Raw genomic sequence first — 25,011 nt, forward strand, 5'->3', positions numbered from 1 at the left:
TAGAGTCAAGTAGGTTATTTGATGTGTGTAAGTTGATCCAAAATCTCATTAATATCAATAGAGAAGTTTGGGTACTAATTTTAGTTAAATCCCTCTTGTGTATTCTCTAGTTTGATAGTTGAGACAAGGGTGTGTGGATAGTGGATTTCTTTTCAATGCTAGTGGACTTTCTCCAATTTTGGATTTCTTCGCCTAAATGAATGTTCCCTTTCTTTCGTTGTTTTTCTTTTATTTCATTATTCTTTTAATCATCCTCCAACAACTAAAAATAGTTTTTTTTTACCATTTTTAAAAGAAATTTTTTGTTATGTAAATTCAAACTCGCTTGTTAATTTTAATTCAAATATATGAAAATAATGAAACCAATTTTGTAGGTATTAACATTTTACTTCAAATAAATAAATAAATGATTTAAGTTATCCAAACCAATCCAACTCAATACTTTATGGTTAAATGATTTTGAGTCATACTCATTTTTTAATATCGTGATGGAAAATTCAATCTCATATAAGTCTATTGACAATAATTGAACGATGACAACTTAATTTTTAGAAAAAAGAAACAATTTGATTTAATGTATGAATTATTTGGAGGAAAGAAGACGATCCAGAAAAATTACAAATTAGAATAAACATGTTTAGCGGACACACTTACATAGATATTAACATTTTAAATTTGAACCATTATCACACTTAGACTACATTAACAAATGTAAGTTCCAAAAATCAATAGCAATGACTAAGGATATATATGCATCTCCTCATTCCCATTACGCACTGCCAAATTCCGGTGTTCGAAGTCGTAACCTGGTGGTGCCATTTCAAACCTTACAGCACCATAGATTATGGTATTTTCAACTGCTTCGTACTTTTCAATTCCCTGTCGTTCCATTATTCTTATGGGACAATTGATGATCTGCAAGGTTCTCAAAGTTTCTGCCGAGTTTTCAAGCCATTGGGGTAATCTTTCCACTCTTGGAAGCTCTTTGATCGTGAATCTTTGAAGCTTGAATTCCACTTCTTTTAAGTTTAGTGTAAGTTGCTTGCAACTCCAAATCATCAAATTTTGTAGTGATTTTAGATATCTCATCTCGTCTGGCAACAATTTCAAGGTAGTGCAATTATATATCATTAGGGTTTCGAGGCCTGCAAGGCAATCTGGGCGTTCAAATAGATTTTCTAGGTTATTGCACCCTCCAATGGCAAGAAACCGCAGAGAATTCATGGTTCCAACTCCGTTTTTGTCCAGACGAAGCTTGTTTGTTGTTACCCACAAGTATCTCAGGCTGATCAAATTCCTTATATCCTTGGGCAGGTCTTCAAGTGCGGAACAAGATCCAAGAATTAAGGTTTGCAAACTTTGTAGATTACATATTGAATTTGGTAGATGCTTGATTTTCGTATTGCCATGCAAGTCGAGGTATCTCAGGTACTTGAGTGTTCCTATGGAATTTGGAATTTCCTGTAGGTCTGCATTGCTTAAATACAACAATCTTAACCCTTTGTACTTCCAGATGCACTTTTCAGTTAGGGATGCATTAGGTAGCACCATATTTCTTTCTTGAAAGGCTATGGATCTTATTTCAGTGACTTCTTTGGGATGATTGTTGCCCCCCGAGCCCTCAGATTGTTCTTGTGTGATTTTGTGTGCAAGTTTTTGGATGAGAGGGTGCAATTTAATCCAGTAGCCAAGCCCATGTTCTTCAATTTCTTGAATGAAATATCTTGACCATAGCTCCATGAAGTACTTCTCACCTATATTTTCCATAGTTGAGTTCTTCTCTTCAGGTGAATGGAGGAGCCCATTTGCCATCCATAACTGAATCATATCATTTGAAGAAATTATGCGATCGTTAGGTAATTGAGAACAATGCAGAAAACAAGGCTTCAGTTGTGAGGGCATTTGATCATAGCAAACTCTGAGTACATGTAAAATACCGTTTTCCTTTTTCTCTTGGAGCGACAACTTTTCCTCGATGTTTTTCCACTTGGCTATGCTAGTTTCTGAAGATAGCAAGCTTCCTAGACACTTTATTGCCAAAGGAACTCCCATGCATTTCTCCAAAAGTTGATCAACTATTTTAGTGAGTTCTGGATTTTCTACTTCTTGTCTGTTTCTGAAAGCATATTCTTTGAATAAACGAGATGAACTTTGCTTTGACAGTTTCTCAAGTTTGAAAATTGTTTGATATTCCGTATCATCTTGCTTTATCGGTGGGATATCTGGATTGATCCCCAAGCCAATATTAGTATCTTCTGTAACTTGTGGAATTGGAACTTCTAGATTCTGAGCATCTTCTGTTAATGATAGGCTGTGTTCATAGATTTTGTTTGCTATAGCGTCTGCAGTTTCCTCAATTTGTGAACCTGGAACTGCTTGGTTCTGGGTATTTTTTGTTAACGACTGATTGTGTGCAGATACTCTGTCACCATTCGCCAGATTTTCCTTTGATCGTCTCTCAGTCTTGTAGCCACGGTCTTGTAAATAATTTGCAATTTCCTCAGTTTGTGTGGTCACTATGATCTTGCTGCCATGTTGTCCCATCTCCAATAATTCATTTAACACTAAAGGGGAACGATCTTTCAAGTTGGTGATTGAAAGGTCTTGAAAGACGAGCAAAAAAGTTTCCACTTTCAGAAGTCGTTTAACCTTAGAAAGCAATTGTTCTGTCGTCAAGTCCTCGCAAATTTCTTTATTGTCTGCATGACTGTAAACCTCCTTCACCAATCTATGTTTATTAAAGCCTTCCTCCACACAAACCCAGTATCTTGAAGTATACTTACCAACTACATTGTTATGATTGTACAAGAATCTGGCCACTGTGCTCTTACCTATACCGGCTTCCCCAACTATGTGGAATACATGAGTACATTCATTGAAAACATTCAAAATTCCATCATATATTTCGTCATATGTTCTGGAAGCATCTATTAAAGGGTAAAGCAATTGCCAACTTGGTTTCAGGTGTCTTATTGAAATTTCTGAAGCACTAGGGAAAGTGTGTGTTGTCTCCATACTTATGGAATCAATGTGCTTTACTTTGAGATGAAATTCATACATTCTGGTTGCAATGTTATTGAGTTCGTCGCATACTTGCTTCCTTTTACATTTCTGTTTCAATTTATTTGCAGAAATTTGATTAGAGCACGAGAAAGGGGCAAGTACCTGTTTTCCAATGTCCTTTTGTTTGAAGATTTCCCATTTGAATTCATCTATGGAGTCCTCAACTTGGTAAAAGACATTTTGAAGTTCCTTTAGCCAGTTCTGTAGACGTTGATTTTGTTCTTGCTTCTCTTCAGCATCCAAAAGAACCGCTTTAAGGCTCGACATCGCATACTCTATTCTTTTTTGGTAGGGTGGGGAATCTTTTAGCTTAGTCAAGATATTTTCAGCTTGGGTGTAGATGCAATGAGCCATATTATTTTTGGAAAATATCGCTCTCACAATTTTCTTGAGTTTGGAATGGTTAAAATGAGGGTAGTTGATATAAACACTTACTCCATGGTGATTCTTTGTGTTTTTTGTGAAGCAAGATAGCTTAAAAAACTCAACACTCTTGGGAAAGGTATCTTCTTCCTTCTACTCTCAAGAATAGAATAGGATTACTCTTAGGTTTTGTAATTATATAGACAATAATTTAAATAGGAGGAGTTTTAGAGAAGCTGAAACTAATTTATATATTTCGGTGCAATATTTTTCTTTGCTAACGGGAACATTGCTCAGTTAGTATAAAATCTGAACTATCAACTTCAACATATTTCCTACCCGGGTATAGACCAAAAAATTGATAAATTGATCTTTACAATAATGATTTTCTTTAGGACTATTTTATGTTTAAGATGACTTTTCCCCTCTTTGTCTTATATCTTATTGGAAACACGTGGCGTGTTTGTTAGAGGCTCTGAAAACAAAAATTTTAAAACAAGGAATTAAATGAAAATAAAGTTATGTTTTTGGTTTTTAGATATCTGTTTGGTAGTAAAATTCTGAAATTGTAACCATTAGAAAATAGTTACAACTATTCACCCAATATTTGTTGGCAATAAACTACATGTTTCTCTTAAAAGAAAATTGTAAAGTTTTTAATTTATAATATGATGTAATTTACAGGATAAATAAAGTTATAATTTGTCCATCTTTTCATAGCAAACCATAGAGGCAAAGGATTTTAAATCTAAATTTTAACAAACATATGTACTAACTTTTTAACTTTATCAAAATCATATAGACAAGATTTGGAATTTAACCTAATTTATTTTTTAGTTTATTTTACTGGATGTTAAAACACGAATATGTTAGTTTTATTTTATTTTTTATTCTACTAAATGCAATGTTATTTTTTTAAAATTGTTTCGTTCTGTGTAGAACAAATATTGTTTTCACAAAAAGAATTTAGATGGTCTATCAAATACGGTCTATCAAATACATATTCATTGAATTTGTGTCTTGGTTTTTCATGAAAAGACCAAAAAATGTTCGTTGAGGTATTTTCTCTTCCTTCCTTTAATGAACAAATAAACTCTATTCTTGCTTTGTTATAGCCTCTCTTCCTACCTTTGCATACACACACATATATATACAATCCAAAACTCGAGTCTTTGCATACACACATATATACACACACATGTATATTCTTTTCCCTTGTAAGGAAGAACGGTGAAGGAGTGGTGTTAGTATCCTCTAAACTAGTAGTTTTCAAGATCTAAGACATAAGTAGAGTAAAAGTGAAACTTTTCAAAATCTATAAAAAGTTTAAGAGTATTTCGTATAATTTAACAACTTTTTAATATTTAAGAAACAAACTTAAAGTGAGTGTTTGGTATAATTTAACCGGATATGAGCGAAGTTGATTAAAATAAGAATAAATTGCAACGAGTAAAAATAACGGTTAAACTTATATATCACTAATAGACTTCTACCAAACATATGATACATAGCTGATAAACTTAAAAGTTGGATCGAAATTTTTTTATACTTGAATTTTTTTTATTAGGTTTATGTTTGCAATTGTTCCTTTATCGACTAGTTTTTCACTTTTTCTTTCTCCAATATGTTTCCAATAACTTTACCAAAAAAACACCAATTAGTATTTAAATAAAATAATTTAAATTTGAAATCCTATTCAAAATAGAAATTTTGATTCAAAAATTGGTTAAACTTAAATCAAAAGATAAGCTAAATAAATTTCAAATTAAAATAAAATTGAATTTAGTTATAATCAATTATCCATCCTAAATCAACTTCCATAAATTCTATCTTAGAATCGTTAAACTAAATTTTGTAAACCCCAACATCTACCTTGTATGCAATTTGGACATCTTCAAACTTTATCCCAAATAACGATCAAACTCAAATCCAATCGGGGTGACATTCATATGCAATCTCAAATATTGAAATTTTAAAAAGAGACTCAAAGGTGCATTTTCAAGTGTGTTAATATATCAAACAAGTCATTTTGAAGAAAATTATTAGAGTACTTGATAACCATCCAAAATAGTTTTTGAATTATATTTTGAACAATTTTTACCAAAAAAAAGTTTAATTAAAAATGAGTTTTGTAAGAACATTATTTTTAAGTAAATTCTACACTACCTCTAGAGAAAAAAAATGCAAACAAAGCTACTTTGATTAGTTTAAGTTTTGCCCTGATAAGTTTAAGTTGTAAGCTTTTTTATTTTAGTTGGTAGGGAAAGGAAAACTTATATACAAAATGTACTATGTTCCTCTATCCCATAGCTCTTTAAATGAGTAGCAATTCCTTCCAATACTAAGTATATAACTTTGCTCCTTGGATGTGATTTGTCTCCTTTTCGAAATTCATGAACGACACCATCAACTTCAATCAAACTACATCCAGGGGTCTTTCTCATCTTCTTATTTTTCATTGTCTTTCTTATTTTCAATGCATCTTTCCATCTATGAACAGAAGAATATAAATTCGTCATAAGAATGTACGTACCTTCTTCATCCGGATCTAACTCCGTCAACTTTTGCATCACACTTTCACCAATATCGACATTTCCATGAATCCTGCATGCCCCTAATAACGCTCCACAAGCGAAGACATCGGGCCTGATTTCCATTTTGTGAATAATCTCTTCTGCTTCCTTCACTAACCCTGCACGACCAAGAAGGTCAATCATGCAACCGTAATGTTCTGCTTGAGGTCTAAGCTTATATTTATCTGACATCTGAAAAAAGTACTTCTTCCCTTCAGCAACCAATCCGCCATGGCTACAAGCCATAAGAAGACCTAAAAATGTTACTTCGTTTGGCTCGATACCAACTCGAAACATCTCGGAGAAGACCTGGAATGCCCAGTTTGCTTCACCATGCAAGGCTAAACCAAATATCATGGCAGTGTATGAATAAACATCCCTTCTTTTCATGCTCTCGAACACCCTAAAAGCTTCATCTATACTTCCACATTTTGCATACATATCAAGAAGCGCATTCCCAACAAATTTATCGGCTAAAATATGATTTCTACGCATGTATGCATGAACCCACTTACCTATTTCAAGGACTCCAAGGTTTGCACAAGAATTCAAAACCCCCACTAAGGTCACTTCATCTGGCTTGACCCCTTTGTCTTGCATCATACGGAACGTATCTAGAGCTTCCCTGTACCGACCTTGGTAAGCCAATCCCGAAATCATAGCATTCCATGTAACAACGTTTTTCACAGGCATTTCGTCGAACACTTTGTAAGCAGAGTTCAAATCATCACATTTCAGGTACATATCTAACAGAGCATTACCAACAAATACATCTGCTTTCATGTCAATGTAATGGCGGATATAGGAATGTACCTTTTGACCCAAATTCAGGTCTCCCAAGTTGGAGCAAGCAGAGAGGACAACCACGAGAGTCCGCCCATCAGCTCTTAGCCTCAAATCACACATTTCCATAAAAGCTTCTACTGCTCTGCTGTATAGCCCGGCCTTCGTAAACGCTTGAATGAGTGTAGTCCAAGACACCAAGTCGCGGTGAGGACATTCGTCGAACACCTTCTGGACATCGTGGATAGAGCCACAGACGGAATAAAGTCTCATCAGTGTATTACTCACATAAACATTGAACCCCACCATTCCAGTCTTGATTGAACGAGCGTGAATCTGTTGGCCTTCTCTAATCCCTTGAATCAGAGCCAATGCCTTGAGAACAAGAGGTATTGTGAATCCATCTGGTTCGAGGCCGACGACAAGCATTTCGTTCAAGAACTCCATGGGCGAGAGATTGATGGAGTTGCGAGAAATGCTGCGGATGATAGCGTTGCAGAGACTGAGACAGAATTGAGCATCATGGGAGTGAGTAAGAAGGATGGAGCGAATGTAGAAAAGGTCAGGGGAGGAGGAGGAGGAGGAGGAGGAGAGAAAGATGAGCTTGGGAATGAGATTGGGGAGAGAGAGAGAGGGTGTTTTAATGGCGACGCCATGGATTTGCTTGAGGTGAGATATGGATTTGCAGGAATTGAGGGAGTGAGAAAAAAGATGGAGTTGCAGGGAATTCATACACAGATATGGATATGGCTGTTGTAACGTTGTTGGATGTGAATGGTTCCTACTATTTTGATCTATTACTAGAAGAACAAAAGCAACTCAGAATTTGTTTTGGAGACGTTTCATCAAACACTTTAGGAGCAAAAACCAAATAACCATCCATCTAAGTAAAATCTCCTATGCCACATCTCTTCACACCAACAACATGCCGTAGCAGCAGAAATTCAAACCCCATTCAAAGGAACACAAAAAATGCAGAGAAAACATCTTTAAGAATTAACCTCAAATTTTCTTAGAAACCAAATATATCCAAGTCTTTCCCATCTCGAGGAGCAAAAAAGAAGTGTGAAGTCTGTCAGACCGCCTTGTGGCCATCCCAGCAGGTTGGAAGCCTGCCAAGAACGATCCTCCACAGCCGCCAGACCGAGATCTGTCGAACCGTTAATCACGCTCTAGCCACAGGGCAGCAATTCATGTGGATGCCTTGAGAACAAGAGGTATTGTGAATCCATCTGGTTCGAGGCCGACGACAAGCATTTCGTTCAAGAACTCCATGGGCGAGAGATTGATGGAGTTGCGAGAAATGCTGCGGATGATAGCGTTGCAGAGACTGAGACAGAATTGAGCATCATGGGAGTGAGTAAGAAGGATGGAGCGAATGTAGAAAAGGTCAGGGGAGGAGGAGGAGGAGGAGGAGGAGAGAAAGATGAGCTTGGGAATGAGATTGGGGAGAGAGAGAGAGGGTGTTTTAATGGCGACGCCATGGATTTGCTTGAGGTGAGATATGGATTTGCAGGAATTGAGGGAGTGAGAAAAAAGATGGAGTTGCAGGGAATTCATACACAGATATGGATATGGCTGTTGTAACGTTGTTGGATGTGAATGGTTCCTACTATTTTGATCTATTACTAGAAGAACAAAAGCAACTCAGAATTTGTTTTGGAGACGTTTCATCAAACACTTTAGGAGCAAAAACCAAATAACCATCCATCTAAGTAAAATCTCCTATGCCACATCTCTTCACACCAACAACATGCCGTAGCAGCAGAAATTCAAACCCCATTCAAAGGAACACAAAAAATGCAGAGAAAACATCTTTAAGAATTAACCTCAAATTTTCTTAGAAACCAAATATATCCAAGTCTTTCCCATCTCGAGGAGCAAAAAAGAAGTGTGAAGTCTGTCAGACCGCCTTGTGGCCATCCCAGCAGGTTGGAAGCCTGCCAAGAACGATCCTCCACAGCCGCCAGACCGAGATCTGTCGAACCGTTAATCACGCTCTAGCCACAGGGCAGCAATTCATCCACCAGACTTTGGTTCTTGTCTCCTTAGAACTCAAGGACACAGATGTACAACCTATAGAACAGATCCTGTTCAAGTAAGGTCGTGACTCTTCAGCTCAATCTTCTTGTTTAAATAGCGTATATCCTTACTAAAAATTTACGATGTGGGATTTCCAATAGGCCTTTTAAGTGGGCCTTTCCGTACTTCGGAGAGGGAGATTTACTGCAGTTTTGGACTTTGTTTACCTGACCACCCACACTGAATAAATGAGTTCTTACAATTATTTTAACACGAAGCTAAGAGGAAGGAGTTATTTTATGGGTATAGATTTGAAGAAAAAAACTCTCCTTTTTTTTTCTTTGTTTTGTTTTAATTTTGTTAACCTGCTCTCCCTAATTTTAACTCTTATTTCATTTTTTAGTTTTCTACTATTTATTAGTTCATTGTCTAAGGAAATGTTAATTAATTTTGAGATTAAACACCAATCTTATCAAATACGATAGTTTATCATTCAGAGACTCTAATAGTTAGATTTAAATTATAATATGATAGTGTTAATTGATACAAATTCCACCAACACTTTCAAGTTTGAACTATATTTGCAATTATCTTTATTTACAAAGGAAATTGGGTTGATTAATAATTTTTCTAAAATTATTTTGTTTAAATTGTAATTCACTCCATAACTTCCTTTCCAATTCCATTCGATAAATAAAATTTTAAATTATTAAAAAATAATTTTCCATATACTAATTTGAAACTAATAATATGAGTAACTTGACCCAAATACTTGTTAGTTGAATTGAACATAAGTTTACTTTTTCTTTTCTTGGTAAGTTATGAGTAAAAGTTTTGTTTGTGTAATTTTATTCTAAGTTGAATAAAATTACAATTTCAATAATAATAGTAATAAAGAAGTTTTTTTTTTTTTGACCTAATTGCCATCCCAAAACACACTCAAAATACCATGGAAAAGTTCCACCTCCAAAAGTTAGGACAAACCTATACACTATTTAACAAAATGATGGAGTAAAAGAAGCACGACCTTACTTGAATAGGATTGTTCTATAGTGAATAATTTAGATTTAAAGTTATATAAAGAAAATGTTTTTTTTTCGAGCTGTAATTGATATTTTACAAATAAAATATAGTTAAAAAAAAAAACCTTTATGAATATGAGATTTGATTTTTTTTTTCCTTTTAACCCAAATTTAAGATTATTACTATTTTAATTTTTTTTTCAAGTGAATGATTACGAATAAAATGTGATTTTTTTCCATGAAATGAAGATATATTTTTTAAAATAGAAAATTATGCTGAATGAATAAAAATAGGGTAGATGGTCCATCTGTTTTTCTCGAAAAAGAAATTTTAGTTTAAACTTCTGTCATTATATTATATTCGTGTCTATGTCAAATTTGTTATTTTTTATAATTTCTTTGGAGGGTATATTTGTTTTTCTTTCAAAAATTGGTTTACAATCGGGTAGTATGTATTTTTTTCCAAGAAGATTTATTTTGGACAACATAAACAAAACAGGAGCTAAGAATTAGAAGAAAAAAAAAGTAAGATAGGGAGAATAAGGGAAAGAAATAAGAAATAAACCTACCTTATACAAATTGAAAGCAATTAGTAAGCTCTAAATGTTATTGTTTTGTGAATAGTGTGGATTTACATCTAAACTTATTGGCCTACATTTATATTTAATCAAATTTAAAAGTGAAGAAAAAAACTTATAAAAAACTACTAACTACTTGAAACTCAAAGCACGTGGTCTGTTTTTCTTCTCCATGTCTTCATTATGTGTTGATTAGTAGGATTAATATACTTGTAAAATCATTTAAAGAAAGAAGAAGAAGAAACTGCATTAAAAGTAAAAAAATTATATTCAATCATCATTGAGGAGAAAATAATAATAATTGAAAAAACCTATGCCATGTTTTTGCTTGAGGTGAGATATGGATTTGCAGGAACTGAGGGAGTGAGAAAAAAGATGGAATTGTAGGGAATTCATACACAGATATGGATATGGCTGTTGTAATGTTATTGGATGTGAATGGTTCCTACTTTTTGATCAATTAGTAGAAGAACAAAAGCAACTCGAGAATTTGTTTTGGAGACATTTCATCAAACACTTTAGGAGCAAAAACCAAATACCCATCCATCTAAGTAAAATCCCCCATCCCTCATATCTCTTCACACAAACAACATGCCGTAGCAGCAGAAATTCAAACCCCATTCAAAGGAACACAAAAAATGCAGAGAAAACATCTTTAAACCAAATACCCACCATTCCAAGCAGAAGAACAAAAAAAAGTGTTCGAAGTCTGTCAGACCGCCTTGTGGCCATCCCAACAGGTTTGGAACCTGCCAAGAACGATCCTCCACAGCCACCAGACCGAGATCTGTTGAACCGTTAATCACGCTCTAGCCACAGGGCAGCTATTCATCCACCAGACTTTGGTTCTTGTCTCCTTAGAACTCAAGGACACAGATGTACAACCTATAGAACAGATCCTGTTCAAGTAAGGTCGTGACACTTCACCTCAATCTTTTTGTTTAAATAGAATATAGTCTTATTAAAAATTTACAATGTGGGATTTCTAATAGGCCTTTTCTTTTAAGTGGGCCTTTCCGTCCTTTTGAGCGGGAGATTACTGCAGTTTTGGACTTTGTTTACCCGACCACCCACATTGAATTAGCTGCCTCTGATGAGTTCTTTTTCTCCATTACAACTCCATTTTTTTATCTCAAACTTTGTAGTGCTCTTCTGAAAGAGAAATTGATTTCGTACTTCAATTTTTTTTGTTAGCTTTTAAATATTTAACTTGGTTTTAAAAACAATCTAAACAGATAGCCAGATAGCCACACCATTTGGATCATAAGGTTAGTGTTCATGAAAAAAAAACTAAATGATTATTTAAACGTCCATAGTTATATAGACTATTTAATAACTATTTAATTTGGATAAGTTTGAGAATTCAAGTTTATCATTTACATGTTCATTTTCAACAATTATTGTATACTTAGTGATATAATTTTAATCTCGCTAAGAATTTGGGTGTCCAATTTTTACAATTGAAATTTTGATAGCGTAATTTCAACTAACGTCATGCCATACTTCAAGAAGTACTTCTGCAATTTGTCTTTTTTTTATAATATTGATAGTGAGAGATTGAATCTCAAACTTAGAGCAAATTTAGACGTCTCGTGTTGGAGGTTCTACCATTATTTAACGAAGAACAAATAATTTTTCAACTTAAACAAGAAACTAACATGGCTTCTAATTTTATTGTAAATTCAAATATAACTTAATTAGGGAAGATATATATAATCTAGAAAAGTATTCTATGCCGATTTAAAAAAAAAAAAAAAAAAACCACTCTAAAATATCATAACATTAGTTAGAATAAAAAAAAGTTACATCCCTAATAATTATCTTACATGCTTTTATATGCATCCAAAAGTAAAAGGAAATGTTAAAACAAATATCAACATTACTTTTAGAAATGAGTTTATATCAATTGTCTTAGAGGGAATTCTTCCATTAGTATTTTGCTTTAAGATAGAATGTCCTTAAATTCAAAGTAAAAAACGCAACTAAAATCACGAAATGTTATATGAAGTAAATATACACAATCATCAAAGTTCAAATAACTTAATCGATAATTTAACCTTGAATGGTTCGTTTCTAACAGATACCAAATACTACCTATACTATTGTACTAGTAAAGTGAGATATTTCTTGTATCTCCTGAATGCTTGTAAAAGAAAATGACAAGTAATATCAATGGGAATCAAGGGCTAAAAGGTGTTGTTTGGTAGCATCAAGAGTGGGAAGCTTTACCCTTAGAGGATGAGTTTGAGATGTTTGAGAAGAAAAAACAATGCACGTACTTCCATCAACTTGTTTCTCCATATCATACAGCTTCTGTCCTTCACCATACCTTCCAAGTAATTCATATGATCTCTCTGAACCCTCCATTGTGACACATACACTCTCATCACCTGTTTCATATCCAAAATAATCATTTCATTTCATTATGTTATTTCATCCATTCATATTTGTTTCAGTATCAAGGACAAGTAGTTTAAAGTTAAAAATTTAGATTATAAACTTATACTTCCTTACATGGTTTTTGTATCAATTTTAAGTAAAAAGTTGCATGCATACTTAGCCAAATTCTAAAAACAAAAACAAGTTTCTAAGATCTACCTTTTTTTTTTTAGTATTCAGATTTTAGCTTGGTTTTTTAAACCGTTGCTAAGCATATAACAATGGAATAAATTTAGAGGTTACTAGTGTTTATGGGGTTAATTTTAAAGAGCAAAACAGTTACCAACCCGACCTTAGTTATGAACTTTTAAAGACGGCCTTAGTCAAAGGATTTCTTAACTCTATAACTCTTCCGGAGATTAAATAGTTAATTCGTTGTATTAAATTTATAGAGTTTCATCTCAAAGTCAAGTGACAACGAAAAGAGTAACTCATTTGTCTTATAAAGAATGTGCAATACCTTAATTTTTCTAAAGGTAAACAATGAAAATTCAAGCGCAACAAATTTTATTAACATTTTCTTTTTCATTATTTATAGGTCACTTCAAATTCATTTATTCTATAGATTTTCCCACATCATATCATTTAATAAACAATGTTAACTAGGAAAGAACACGTAAAAGTGCAATTCCTAGTTCAATATAGTCCTTGAAACATACCCAAGTTCCACGTTTAAGTTTACATTTGATAATCATTTGGTATGAATACTAAGGTTAGATGTGGCTATCTTTTTCAAGTGTTTTTAAAATCAAGTCAAAATTTTAAAAGCTGACCAAAAAAAAAGATTAAATTAAAACTTGTTTTGTTTTTGGAATTTTGTTAAATTTTAACTCTTAATACTTAAAAAATGATATATGCCCTTTGTAAAATTTATAAGAAAATAGGTTTAATAAAAATAAAAAAAAAAGTTCCGATGGAAAGTAAATCATCCACTTCTCAAATCTCTCAAAGTTTGAAAACATGACACAACAAGAAGAAAGTTGAATTATTAAATCAGCAAGCAAGTTTGTCCTTTCAAAGTTTATACACTAAAAACAAGAATGGAATTACGAAAGCAATCTCTGTTCCAGAAGAGCACTAAAAAGTTTCAGAGCAAAAATTGGAGTTGTAATGGAGAAAAAGAAGAACTCACAGGCAGCTAATTCAATCTGGGTCAGGTAAACAAAGTCCAAAACTGCAGTAATCTCCCTCTCAAAAGTACGGAAAGGCCCACTCGGAAACTCCATCTTCCGTAGCTTACAGACCCCTTCTCCAAGCTCCATCATCGCCCCTCTATGATTCTAACCCAGAAACAAATTCAAACAAACACACAGCAACGATATGATACCACCAAACGAAAATAGAGATTATGAAATCACAAACCCGATTGAAGAGATGATGAAGCCCCACAGCGCACTGAAGAATGCCATGAATTAGGGTTCTAGTAGGGTCCTCGGCTTCGTTCCACAGAGCCTCAAGAACGTCATGGCAATCGTAATAAGCTCCTTGATTGAAGAGATCGACTGCTTCATCGAAGCCGAAATCTCCGGTGATTTTCTCATCTCCGTCTTCGTGGTCAGCGGTGAATCGGTAGGAGGTACGAAAGGAGAGGGGTATCGTGGTTATTCTTCGACTGTTCGTGGTTCTTGGAGAGCTTTGGAGGGTGGAGCCATGGGGGGAAATGGAGCTGAAAGTGCGGTGAGGCGGAAGAGGGGATGGGAAGGAGGAGGAAATATAGAGTGATAGAAGAGAAGCCATTGTCGATTGATTGAAGAAGCTCGAGAAATTGGAGCCATTTCTTGAGCTTGGTGTGACTTTTTTTTGGAATGAAGGGTTGGAGGTTTCGTGTGAGGCTGTGTGGCCTTGAAGTGGTGGACAGAAAATGATCTTTGTCAATATGTGAGATGAAGTTTAGTTTTGTAGTCTTTAAAATAGATGAGCAGAATGAGTTTAGAAGGCTCTTTCTTAATATTGTTGTTGTCTACCACCATAATTATCATTGTCTATCCCTCTTTCCTTCTAAAATTTAATTGTCAAATGCATTCCTAACCAATAAATGGATTGTTGTTGATTATGTATTTAGGTCCATTTTTTTTATGCACACCACCTTGTGACTGTAGATTTACGGGTTCTTATTAAACAAATCTAAAGAGAAAATCATCCAAATGTTCAAACAAAACTAGATTTAAAATAATAAAATATTGAAGATCATCAAGAAAGGCATACGTTTTATTTTCCATAAAAAAGATTCAAATGCATTATTACATAAAGCACCTCTTTAAAATGAAATAAAAGATTTACCTTAAAAAAGATTTATGTTTATTTGCCATAAAACCTAGCTGCATAAAACCCAAACTACCCTATCCTCTTATTTAGAACATGATGTTCCTAAATTTTTAAAAGGCATTTCTAAATTTTTAAAAGGCATTTTAAGTTCACGATGTCCTTAAATTTTTAAAATATATTTTATTTTTATATAGACCTTTTTTTGAAATTATCAATATGAATTTTTAAAAAGCATTTTAAGTTTATGATGTCCTTAAATTTTTAAAATATATTTTATTTTTAAACAAACTTTTTTGTATTGATAATATATTTTATTTTTATACAAACTTTTTTTTGAAATTATCAATATGAAAAGGTGGTAGTTGCAATTACTAGATTTCAAACTCAAACCACCTCCAAGCAAATAGAATAAATTGGATTTTATAGGAATTGAATTGTACTCAAGGTTACATTTTGAAATACTGATATCCACAAAATGTCACAATCTCAATTTCAATATTCAGTTAAATTATAATTTAACGTTCTTTCATTCACTTTCTCATTCCTTCTTTCTTGTGTTTAAATTTACTGTTTTATTCAACCAATAACTTAATTTAGATCCTTAAGTTCATCAAAAACATTTATTTGCTACTACATTTGGGTTAAGGAGAAAAAGAAAAAAGACAAATATATACAATCACATTTAAAAAACGCCATATCCATAACTGTACAGATCAATATCAAACAAGTTTTAATCACAAAAAGACTTTCGTAAGTTCCACCCCTAAAAACTTTCATTTATTCATTTCAGGCAAAAGATTTCCTGATAAAAAGTGTGTATTGCATTAGGAATAGAGATTCAAGCCTACAACATCCAAAAAGTATGTTTTGTTGGGAATACTCTATGGTCATTAAACCCTAAAACTTTTTTATCAAATATGGATTTTGAAACTATTCCAAAAAACACCATCCATTTATGCAAAATATGATCAAATAGGGTGCACATTTGTAATGTGACTTGAAAAAACTTGAGAAATCAAGTATCAAACTCTAAAAAACTAAAAAATGAGAAACCAATCATGAATTTTGCATATTTTGTGTGTTCCAAACTTGACCCTTAGTAGATCGAGAGAGCTCCTAACTTGGCCAAGTAAACAATTGCTTGCACAGTATATTGCTGCTTCATACAATGAATCACCTACATTGCAAACATAGCTGATGTTAATTTTAAATGAGGTTATCATTCAATTCCACATTGTCTTAGTGAATTTGACTCTCAATCCTATGTTGACATTCCAAGTTTCTTGTTAATTGGCAAGTTGCTTTAGTTCCATTCTAGGGAACAATTAAATTCACTACAAAAAAAAATAGACACTCATGCTTTTTTCTACTATGTTGCTAATTATTTGCAGATGTATGGAAGTAAAAAAAAACAAAGTGGATAGAAAGAGACCTTAGCGATCATTTCATTTCCTTCATCATCAATTCTAAGCTTCATTTCGCAACACGAGCTTATCTTTTTCATCTTGACGTATCCGGTAGCGAAAATAGATAAATTGTATTAGTATCTAAAGAAGTTAAGTTTCAAGTTTCTGTCCAGTAAATTTTTGAAGGCCAGACCGGCCAGGGCGGGCCTGTGTTTAAGAAGCGCTAAAATTTATGCAATATAATATTATCTTCACATATATAGTTGATAATGAGGATACAAAAGTGTCTAGAAGCACACATCCAAATGCATCCACAAGCCAAGGGAGATTTGGTTTGATCTTCGACCAACTTGTACTGCTTACAAGTATGCTATTTAAAAATGATAAAAGTAAACAAATTATTATAAAAGATCTTAAAAATAGAAAATAACCTTGATTGACAACGCATTCTATGATTATGATTATCAAAAGAACTAATCAAAGTAACAGCTAAAAAGCAAAAAAGCGCGACGGATGGACAATATTCACCTGGCAACGTATGTGGAGTTCCCTATTAAAGCAAAAATGAACATCAACGGACTAAGACCCTACATAGTAATTGAAATTTTTTAGTGAATTCAATTACCGCTCTGCTGCATTATAAATTGCAAAAAAACAGCAAGAAACTCATTTAAAATTATAAAGGATAAGTCCAAACGACTAGATCCATACTAAGTTTAAGTTAATTGCACCATAATTATCTTTACCTCAACGTGGCCCCTTTTTATCTACAAAAATCACCAAAAAAAAAAGAGTGTTAATATCTCGTGACCATAAAGTTTGAAGGCCCAAAAAAACCAATGTATGCCAATAAAATTGAGAAAAATAAGCTATGACTTAATTATTCAAATCTTAAAGTGGAGGCTTCCATACAACTAGCCAAGACCAAACTATGTGAATAAACATAATGAGAATTTCTTGACCATGTTTGTAAAGAAAAATAGAATAAATCGTGCTATGTAAAAGAAAACCTCACATTCAAACAAATTTGAGGAAGTCGTCCACCCATATATATAACTGCCATTGCCCAACCAAGATAAGTTCCAATTCCACCGCCGCCGCCTTCATTGACGTTATTTTGTAACACACCAGCAACCTGAAATTTCAACGGCAGTCGACAATTTTATATCTTGAATGCATGCATATCATACATGCAGCTCCATCATGCTATGAAGATTATAAAAAGGAATATGAGGAAGAGCTCCTTGAGCATGAATTTACTAGGTTGCTTAGTTATTGTGCAAACTTCTGGACCCTAAAATTAATCTTCCAGCTAACATACATGGAAAACGAAGTTCATTTTAAGCCTACCTGTAAAAGCTTTCTTCCTACTGGTATGACAAATCCTTTGTTCGAATTGTCAGAGACGCTGTAAAATCTGCTTTCTGCAGAATGATGGTGATTGAGTGTGCTAAAGAATGTCAACATGAAAACCTGGTGACGTAAGTTCAAACTATTATGAAGTGTACAAATAATTGGTACTAACTACTAAGAATTATGCAATACGGCTTACCAAACATAACATTGTCTTGACATTGGGAGGTCTTGGAGCTGACGATGGTTCATTTCCATCAAGTAAAGGCTCTTGCATTGGGTTGTGAATATAAGGAGGAGTCATTTTTTGTCTTAAAAAAGACCCTGATGTGGGAGTATGACTCCTCGATAGAGATCTTGCTGACCTGATTATTTACAAACAAAGAGAGAACACAATGACCAGAGAAACATACCAATTAATTAATCAAACATATATACACACAAACAGAGTAAGACTAGAAATCCCTATTAAGAGACGAAAGAATTGATAATTGTCCAACTTTTACCACCAAACTAGCATTGTAGGTCAATTTCTATAAATTTGAGAAGTGAATTGATAAAAATTACTTCAATTTTCTTCGAAAACTTACCACCCCAAATCCTCTTCCATTTCTTAGGGATGAGGATATGAGTCTCTAAGGTAGGTGTAAAGTTGTATTTTAGAGTGTGGAGACCAGAGCGATCCCGTTTCTTAGAGTCTTTGAAGTGTTATCCATTATTTGAATTAGCCTTCCAAAAATGTTCAATATCTCTATTACAAAAGGTGTTAAAGAGTGATTGAGGTAGAGGAAGAAGAGAGGCCATTGTGATCCAAGCAAGCTGAATAAATCAAAGGTATTCCAAAATCAATTAGTTAGGTAGATCAAAGTGATTATATGATCCCTTTTTTAGTCGGAATAGAGTTGAATGACTGAGTTATGATTATTGCATTTCTAACATTGAAACTCATTCTGCAAATTAAATAATTCTTCAAGGTGACTACAACATTCTACATTCATTTAAATAATTATAATTTCCAGATTGAAGGCTAAAATCGTCTAAACACAATAATTTCAATTGATTGTGACTTTTGTATGATATAGGACTAAAGCAGGAAGCTGGACAGTGAAAGGAGAAAATAATTACATGTAATATAGTTCTCGACCCGTGGAACTATTTTGTCGAAGCATTGGAAGAGGAATAGGACTAGTGGAAGCACTTTCTCTTTTTGAAGTATTGAACTTGCTCATGTCATCATTGTTGACTTGATTCACATTAACACTGCCATAGCTCTGTTGGGCTTTATCACGTGCATCAATCTGTGCATTGGCCTCACTGTGAACAAGACCCTAAGGCATGCAGAAAATTGAGAAATAATATTAGGAAAAACAAATAAAAACGTATTTTTGTAGAAGAAAAACTTAAGGTATTCAATAGTTTCACAAATGAAAAATGAATAGAATTTATCTTTGTAGAAACTAGAAAGAGCTTCATCTATAATGCAAATTCTCCTGTGCATAATAGCTTTTGATGATTATTTAGGCATTACAGCCCAAAGGAGAACCTAAAGAATTGGATTAAAATGTCATCACATTTCAGTGTTCAGACCAGGCACTGTGATAGAAATATGATGTACCACAAACAAATAAATAGCATATTATGGACACTATCACTAAAAGATCATTGAGGGAAGTTAAAGAAACTATGTTCTTTCCCCTAATGTTGGGTTGGGTATTAAGATTTGTAGAGGGAAGGACACTCTATTTGAAATGTCTGGGATCGTGTAAGCAGACAGAACTTATCATTCTCGAAAGAAAAAGCAGATTTAGCTGAAAAGGAAAAGCACATCAGCTTTAACTGGAAACTGTATCTCACCCATGTGTATTTGTCATAAGTGAAAGTGTATATGTAAATGTATGTACCTATGTATAGTAGCATATATACATATATACATGTAAATAGTATAGGCAGACAAGCAACAAGCAGTAAGTTGAAAAAAGAGTGTATAACCTTGCATTGTCTTCGCCGATACTTCATTTGAGGATATATGTGCCCATAATATATGGCCTGTGTAAACAGAATCCCTGTTGTGATGGTATACAACTGCATACCAGCATGATAATGATTTCCACCAATATCAGAAGAAAAAATAAGGTATTGGATGTGTACAAAATTTGGACGGAATGAGACTTGAAAAATAATTTCATAACCTTAGACCATACCAATGCCATGTAATATTGAGTTGGAAGCTGCATAAACAAGCAAAGTTAAAATTAATAATAAACATGTAGGATTTGAAAAGATAAATCTCTAAAACATGATTAAGTTCAAGACCCACAATTTAATTGAGTTAGACAAACTTGCCAAGGAACATGACTCTGACATGGTTCCCTTGAGATATACTGTTATTTTAGATGGGACTTTATTTGCTTGCATAAACGGTTACAGATGTAGTAAACCTGAACTTATCTTGTTGAATTTTCCAATGAAAAGTAAGGCATTAATTCTATAGATTTAAGTGAACCACTTACTGTTGCTGGTTCCAATATGCAACCAAAGACATTGAAAAGGTCTCTGCAAAAAGATAGGAAGAAATTTTAATACAGAGATGACTAAACTCTGCTTTGTGTCTTGGCAACTTTAAAAGTAAAAATAAATGAGACGTGTCCGATATGTAATCTACTACTCAATCAATTCAAAAGAATACTACACAAAGCACATATCATAGTGATGGCTAGTGAAAGGCTTATGCTTGTGAATCCATACCTCAAAGATCTGGCAAACATTTTGTACTACATCCGAAGCAGTCAAGAAAAATATTTTTGTAGAGATGTACTCACATAATTATATAATAGCAAAAAACTTTTTGAGGAATTCTACCAATTTCTAAATTATAACGCTGTAAGTGGGTTAGAGTAAATATTGATTAACCCAACAGTTCCTTTTGGGTGCAGGGCAGAAGAAGGTTGTATTGGCTTAAGAGTGTTAAAGTGCCATCGGAGATGAGCTCAAGTCAGAATTAATACTTATACCCAATCAACTAGTGTAAGGACTCAGATGTTAGTTATTTTTGTAAAAGCTGTAAAGTTTATTGCGAACAGAGAATCTTGAAAACGTCCACAGAATTTGCAGAAATCATAAAGTCTTAAAAAGTTAATCCGGAATCCTTCTGTATTATTCCAGGAGGGAGTTATATGAAAATAGAGTTTAAAAACAGATCTCAATAGACCCTGAAGGGAAGTTGTTCCAAAGACTCGGGATGTTTGGAAATACCCCCAAAGTCTTGTATTTATGCTCCAAACTTGAAAACTTAACAACTGCTATGCCTCCTGCAGCAGGCCTAAAGTACGGACAGCCACTCCAAAATTAGTAGAGATGGACGATAAGCTTAATACAAGAAGCAGAGTCCGTGACACTCTAATTGTCAAAAAGAACAAAGAAGAAAAAAGTAACAAGTGTTTTCAACCCCGTTAGATGTAGCAAGATTAACAAAAAATCGTTGTTCTGAACTATTAAAGTACACTAACTGTAACTTGTAATTGGTAAGAGCCAACCACGCCAATATTAAACAATATTTCAATGAAGATGCACTAAGGTAAATTATGTTATTCAAACTGGAAGTCTTTATACGCACACTATCCATTCATTTAAATAAGTCATATTACTGAAATGTATAAGTACCAAGCCTAGCCAATCAAGCCAAAAATCAAAGAGGACAGAAAAAAGGAAAGAAAAGAAATACCCCAGTATCCATGTTAGCAAGAAGGCAAGAGATAGGCCATCAGAAGATTTTTCCCTGTAGTTTGTAACGATTTGGGGTATCTCAGCTACACCCCAACTGATAACACTAATCATTCCCAGAGTAAGCGAAACCCCATCTTTCGTACCACAAAGACAGTATTTCATATTATTCTTTACCCATTCCGAACAATGCTTGTTGCTGGGGCAAATGGGCTTTGAGCTTTGAAATGATCCCATTTGCTTCCCACTAGTATGACTGCAATCTAAGCAAGAGAGTTGACGAGAGAGTGAGAGAATATAACCATTACCATAAACAGAGAGAAAATGATGAAAAATATGGAACAGAGAGAAAATGATGAAATATACAGAATCTTATGGTCCTGCGTATTTATGATTGTTTTTCTTAATAGAATCTACGAAAACAAAAATCATCAAGGAGTTCAAACAAAACTAGATTTAAAACACATTCTCAATAGAACATGAATAAACACTAGCAAACCTTTTCCACTTATGTGATCAAAAAAGAAAAAGAAAAAAAAGGGCAAAATGAACTGACATTCAAATGCATGCCTTTTCCACAAAAAAAGAAAAAAAAAAGGGCAAAATGAAGGCATTATTATATAAACAACCTCTTCAAACCCAAATGAAACAAAAATTTACACCAACATTCTAACTACAACCCCAATCGAAAAATGAAGACAGCAGATAAAAAGAAAGAAAGCGCTAACCAAGGAACAAAGCGAAGTCTAGAAAATAAGCGAGCAGTCGGGTTTAAAAACAGAAAAACTCCATTTATGTGAAACTTCTCGTGACGAAAACACCCAAAATCAAAACCATTATTATACATACGATTTCTAGGTTCTGAATCTCAACAACAACACCATTCTCTCTCTCTCCACTACAAAGCTCTGCTTGACAAGTGGCTGTTGCATTCATCGCCACTTCGCAATATAAAATAACGTATATATATGTATGTAAATATATAAAAATAAATCCAAAGAATGATGGAAAGAAAATCAATCTCATAATTATACATATGACTTTATGTGGTGGCGCCATGGGAGCGAGCATTTATCTCGATTCTTTGTACCTTTTTCTATAAGTTTCTGGTTGCACTGTTGGCAAATAGCAATCACAACCGTTTCAGCCCGTTTTTCTTTCTTCCAAAATGACTTTTCTAATTGAACTTTGAAGGTTTATTGAGCTAAACAAACTTCAATGAAAATTAATGACGATTAAGATGATCTTTATTTGATATATATACACATTAGTGTCTATTAGTATCTTTTTGTTGCTCACTTTTTATGCTTTGTTAAATTTAGAGAAATACACAAATATTATTCAATGAAAATTTAATAATGTAATATAATTACTTTTTATTTTTTATATTTAAAACAGATATATAATCATTGTATGGATATACTAAAGAACTCAACAAAAGAATAATAATAGTAATAGAGAAGTTAATGTGGTGTTTTTTATCTATCAAATTTATATTCTTTTCAAATATTTATAAAATATAGATAAATTTTTGAATCTATTTATAATATTGTTATATTTATAAATATTTAGTAATAATTATCTTCCACTTTAATTTCTATCTAAATATTTAATTTTTATCTAAATAAATATGAGAGGATGAGAAGATTTGATAACGTAAAATAAATGAACAATGTATACATACATACATATATATATATATATATATATGCTCAAGCTATAGACAAATTTATGGACTTAATTATAATAATCTATTTACGGCTAAATTTATTATTTAATCAACTAATATTAAAATACGTAAACTCAAGATATACAACCATGTTTGGTTTATGTCAGTTCTTTAGATCTAAAAATATTTTTTAAAATATACTTTACTTATTTAAAATAATGTTTTTTTCAAGTAGTTTTATTTTTTGAATAATAGAGATTTTTTTAGTAATTGAAAATCATTATATAGAGATATTTTTAGTAATATGAGTAAGCATCTCAAAGCAAGTGTATATTAATCATTATAGCATTAATTTAAAATTGTTGATAGCCTTCAAAAATTATATTCTATTGAACATTTAATTCTACTATTCTCATTGCTCAAAATTAGAAGCTCAGTTTGTTACGTACCATTTCGTAGCCAAAAGATGTACTTAGTCTAATATACAAATAAAATAATGGCATGCAATTCTCTTTTGTGGAAGAATGAAAGAGGAAAAAAAGAAAGAGGAAAAAGTAAGTTTTATTGATTTAACGATCTACTACTTAAGTCGTAACTGTTACACTGCATGCATGTACTCGACTCAGAAAGAGTCATTTATTGTGGTCACATATTTACTTTCACTCGACACATCATGTACAATAACCAACAAACGACAAGACGGAACATCGAGAGATGACAAGTTGGAACAACAACACGAAAGGCTTCATATATTCAAATTCAAGGAGAAGCCTTCCTGTGGGTTGACCCACCAGCCTGATCAGAAGAAATTCCTACGGAATCACCAGACCCGCCGCCACTACCGGAGCCAGACCCAGATCCAGAAGCTGAACCGGAGCCACTACTCGATCCGCTACCAGATCCTCCTCCACCTCCTCCACCGCCGCCGCCACCGTTGGGCCGCTGCACAGCTGCAAGGGCGCTACTGCTTATCAAGAAAATGAAAAAACAGAAGCAGAGGAAGAGTTTGGAGGAGGAGGCCATGTAAGGATTAATAATGAGAGAATTATTGGGCAGTTTTTCAGTTGAAGGAATAAGTTAGTTTATTGTTGTTTATGGTTAATTTATAGTGTTGGGAGTTTTGAGTATTTGGGCATTTGTTGAGCAATGTGATTGCCAAGGAGCTACCAATGTGGCAGGCTTTTGGACATTGAATACAACACGCAAATTTTCCTTATAGTTCTTCGTGTGACTGCTCTCTCTCTGTCTCCTTTTTTGTGATCTCTAAATCTTATCTTTTAGGAATTATACTAAATATGTGACAGTTGGAGATTTGAAACTTCTACAATTCATTCGAGATAATGTATAATTTGAGTTGTTAACTATTGGTTCTAATTATAATAGTTTTTGGGTGAGATCTACCATAATTTGTTGATAGAATTTTGGATTTACTCATTTTTATGTTAATTACTAATTAAATTTGACTCATATTAACATCTTGAGTTCAAATGATCACCTTTGTCAACTTTGAAAATGTTATGAAAAATGTTGTTAATTACTAATATAAGAGTGGTTAAACTTTTTAGAAAAAAAAGTTGGTCAAACTGTGAGCTGCTTGATACTCTAACTTGAGGGGAAAAGTAAATCTAAGAAAAACTATGACAAAAATTTCAATAATGCCAACTTTAAAATCTCTTTTTTATATCTTAAATTTTGAAATTGTTTCAAAAAGTTGTTCTTTTTTGTGGGATAATTTCATCTTTACCCTTTCAATGA

At 33.3% G+C, this 25,011-nt stretch overlaps 4 protein-coding genes, 1 long non-coding RNA gene and 2 other non-coding genes across 12 annotated transcripts; 1 reads left to right on the forward strand and 6 right to left on the reverse strand.

Annotated features, from left to right (window-relative positions):
- Positions 1-545: 545 nt before the first annotated feature.
- On the reverse strand, positions 546-5,167 carry LOC101209265 (putative disease resistance protein RGA1). The gene has a single exon (XM_004136710.3). The coding sequence runs from the start codon at positions 3,415-3,417 to the stop codon at positions 739-741; it is 2,679 nt and encodes an 892-aa protein (XP_004136758.3). The 5' UTR covers positions 3,418-5,167; the 3' UTR covers positions 546-738.
- A 441-nt stretch (positions 5,168-5,608) lies between these two features.
- On the reverse strand, positions 5,609-8,378 carry LOC101209510 (pentatricopeptide repeat-containing protein At1g08070, chloroplastic). 3 transcript variants are annotated; one of them, XM_031881940.1, is made up of 2 exons: positions 7,986-8,378; positions 5,609-7,157 (listed from the first exon to the last, which is right to left on the reverse strand). In XM_031881940.1, the coding sequence occupies exons 1-2, from the start codon at positions 8,340-8,342 to the stop codon at positions 5,700-5,702; spliced, it is 1,815 nt and encodes a 604-aa protein (XP_031737800.1). In that variant the 5' UTR covers positions 8,343-8,378; the 3' UTR covers positions 5,609-5,699. The 3 variants fall into 3 exon arrangements, with proteins under 3 accessions (XP_031737800.1, XP_011652147.2, XP_031737802.1); XM_011653845.2 differs by having other exon boundaries at positions 5,609-6,118; positions 6,515-8,003; XM_031881942.1 differs by having other exon boundaries at positions 5,609-6,415; positions 6,515-8,003.
- On the forward strand, positions 7,094-8,775 carry LOC116402517. The gene is made up of 2 exons (XR_004214928.1): positions 7,094-7,171; positions 8,000-8,775. It is a non-coding gene; the product is annotated as an uncharacterized LOC116402517 (long non-coding RNA).
- Positions 8,680-8,890, reverse strand: LOC116402985. Its single transcript, XR_004215717.1, has one exon. It is a non-coding gene; the product is annotated as a small nucleolar RNA U3 (small nucleolar RNA).
- Positions 8,891-11,110: 2,220 nt separating this feature from the next.
- LOC116402984 lies at positions 11,111-11,321 on the reverse strand. The gene has a single exon (XR_004215716.1). It is a non-coding gene; the product is annotated as a small nucleolar RNA U3 (small nucleolar RNA).
- Positions 11,322-12,367: 1,046 nt separating this feature from the next.
- Positions 12,368-14,724, reverse strand: LOC101210744. The gene is made up of 3 exons (XM_004136556.3): positions 14,206-14,724; positions 13,976-14,123; positions 12,368-12,794 (listed from the first exon to the last, which is right to left on the reverse strand). Exons 1-3 carry the CDS (start codon positions 14,578-14,580, stop codon positions 12,574-12,576), a joined length of 744 nt encoding a protein of 247 aa, XP_004136604.1. The 5' UTR covers positions 14,581-14,724; the 3' UTR covers positions 12,368-12,573.
- Positions 14,725-15,863: 1,139 nt separating this feature from the next.
- On the reverse strand, positions 15,864-22,582 carry LOC101209754. Of its 4 annotated transcripts, none has more exons than XM_031881990.1 (14): positions 22,437-22,582; positions 21,589-21,850; positions 20,378-20,420; positions 20,057-20,095; positions 19,857-19,949; positions 18,993-19,195; positions 18,067-18,232; positions 17,865-17,987; positions 17,530-17,649; positions 17,261-17,281; positions 17,043-17,101; positions 16,794-16,884; positions 16,541-16,655; positions 15,864-16,285 (listed from the first exon to the last, which is right to left on the reverse strand). In XM_031881990.1, the coding sequence occupies exons 2-13, from the start codon at positions 21,822-21,824 to the stop codon at positions 16,575-16,577; spliced, it is 1,275 nt and encodes a 424-aa protein (XP_031737850.1). In that variant the 5' UTR covers positions 21,825-21,850; positions 22,437-22,582; the 3' UTR covers positions 15,864-16,285; positions 16,541-16,574. The 4 variants fall into 4 exon arrangements, with proteins under 4 accessions (XP_031737850.1, XP_031737853.1, XP_031737851.1 ...); XM_031881993.1 differs by having other exon boundaries at positions 20,069-20,095; positions 22,437-22,575; XM_031881991.1 differs by lacking the exon at positions 22,437-22,582 and adding an exon at positions 22,316-22,430.
- Positions 22,583-25,011: the final 2,429 nt, after the last annotated feature.

The sequence above is a fragment of the Cucumis sativus genome, chromosome 3 (assembly GCF_000004075.3).
Source record: "Cucumis sativus cultivar 9930 chromosome 3, Cucumber_9930_V3, whole genome shotgun sequence".
Taxonomy (NCBI): Eukaryota; Viridiplantae; Streptophyta; class Magnoliopsida; order Cucurbitales; family Cucurbitaceae; genus Cucumis; species Cucumis sativus.

What these genes read in the sequence shown, in the direction of transcription:
- LOC101209265 (XM_004136710.3), bottom strand. Translation starts at nt 3,417, where the DNA reads ATGGCTCATTGCATCTACACCCAAGCTGAAAATATCTTGACTAAGCTA.
- LOC101209510 (XM_031881940.1), bottom strand. Translation starts at nt 8,342, where the DNA reads ATGAATTCCCTGCAACTCCATCTTTTTTCTCACTCCCTCAATTCCTGC. An exon ending in CAATACCTCTTGTTCTCAAG is followed by an intron (nt 7,158 to 7,985) that starts GCATCCACATGA and finishes CTTGTTCTCAAG; the next exon opens with GCATTGGCTCTGATTCAAGG.
- LOC101210744 (XM_004136556.3), bottom strand. Translation starts at nt 14,580, where the DNA reads ATGGCTTCTCTTCTATCACTCTATATTTCCTCCTCCTTCCCATCCCCT. An exon ending in TTCATCATCTCTTCAATCGG is followed by an intron (nt 14,124 to 14,205) that starts GTTTGTGATTTC and finishes TTTCTGGGTTAG; the next exon opens with AATCATAGAGGGGCGATGAT. An exon ending in CCAGATTGAATTAGCTGCCT is followed by an intron (nt 12,795 to 13,975) that starts GTGAGTTCTTCT and finishes GATATGAAACAG; the next exon opens with GTGATGAGAGTGTATGTGTC.
- LOC101209754 (XM_031881990.1), bottom strand. Translation starts at nt 21,824, where the DNA reads ATGGGATCATTTCAAAGCTCAAAGCCCATTTGCCCCAGCAACAAGCAT. An exon ending in AACTCCACATACGTTGCCAG is followed by an intron (nt 16,885 to 17,042) that starts GTGAATATTGTC and finishes ATTTTTAAATAG; the next exon opens with CATACTTGTAAGCAGTACAA. An exon ending in GTGTGCTTCTAGACACTTTT is followed by an intron (nt 16,656 to 16,793) that starts GTATCCTCATTA and finishes TAACTTCTTTAG; the next exon opens with ATACTAATACAATTTATCTA.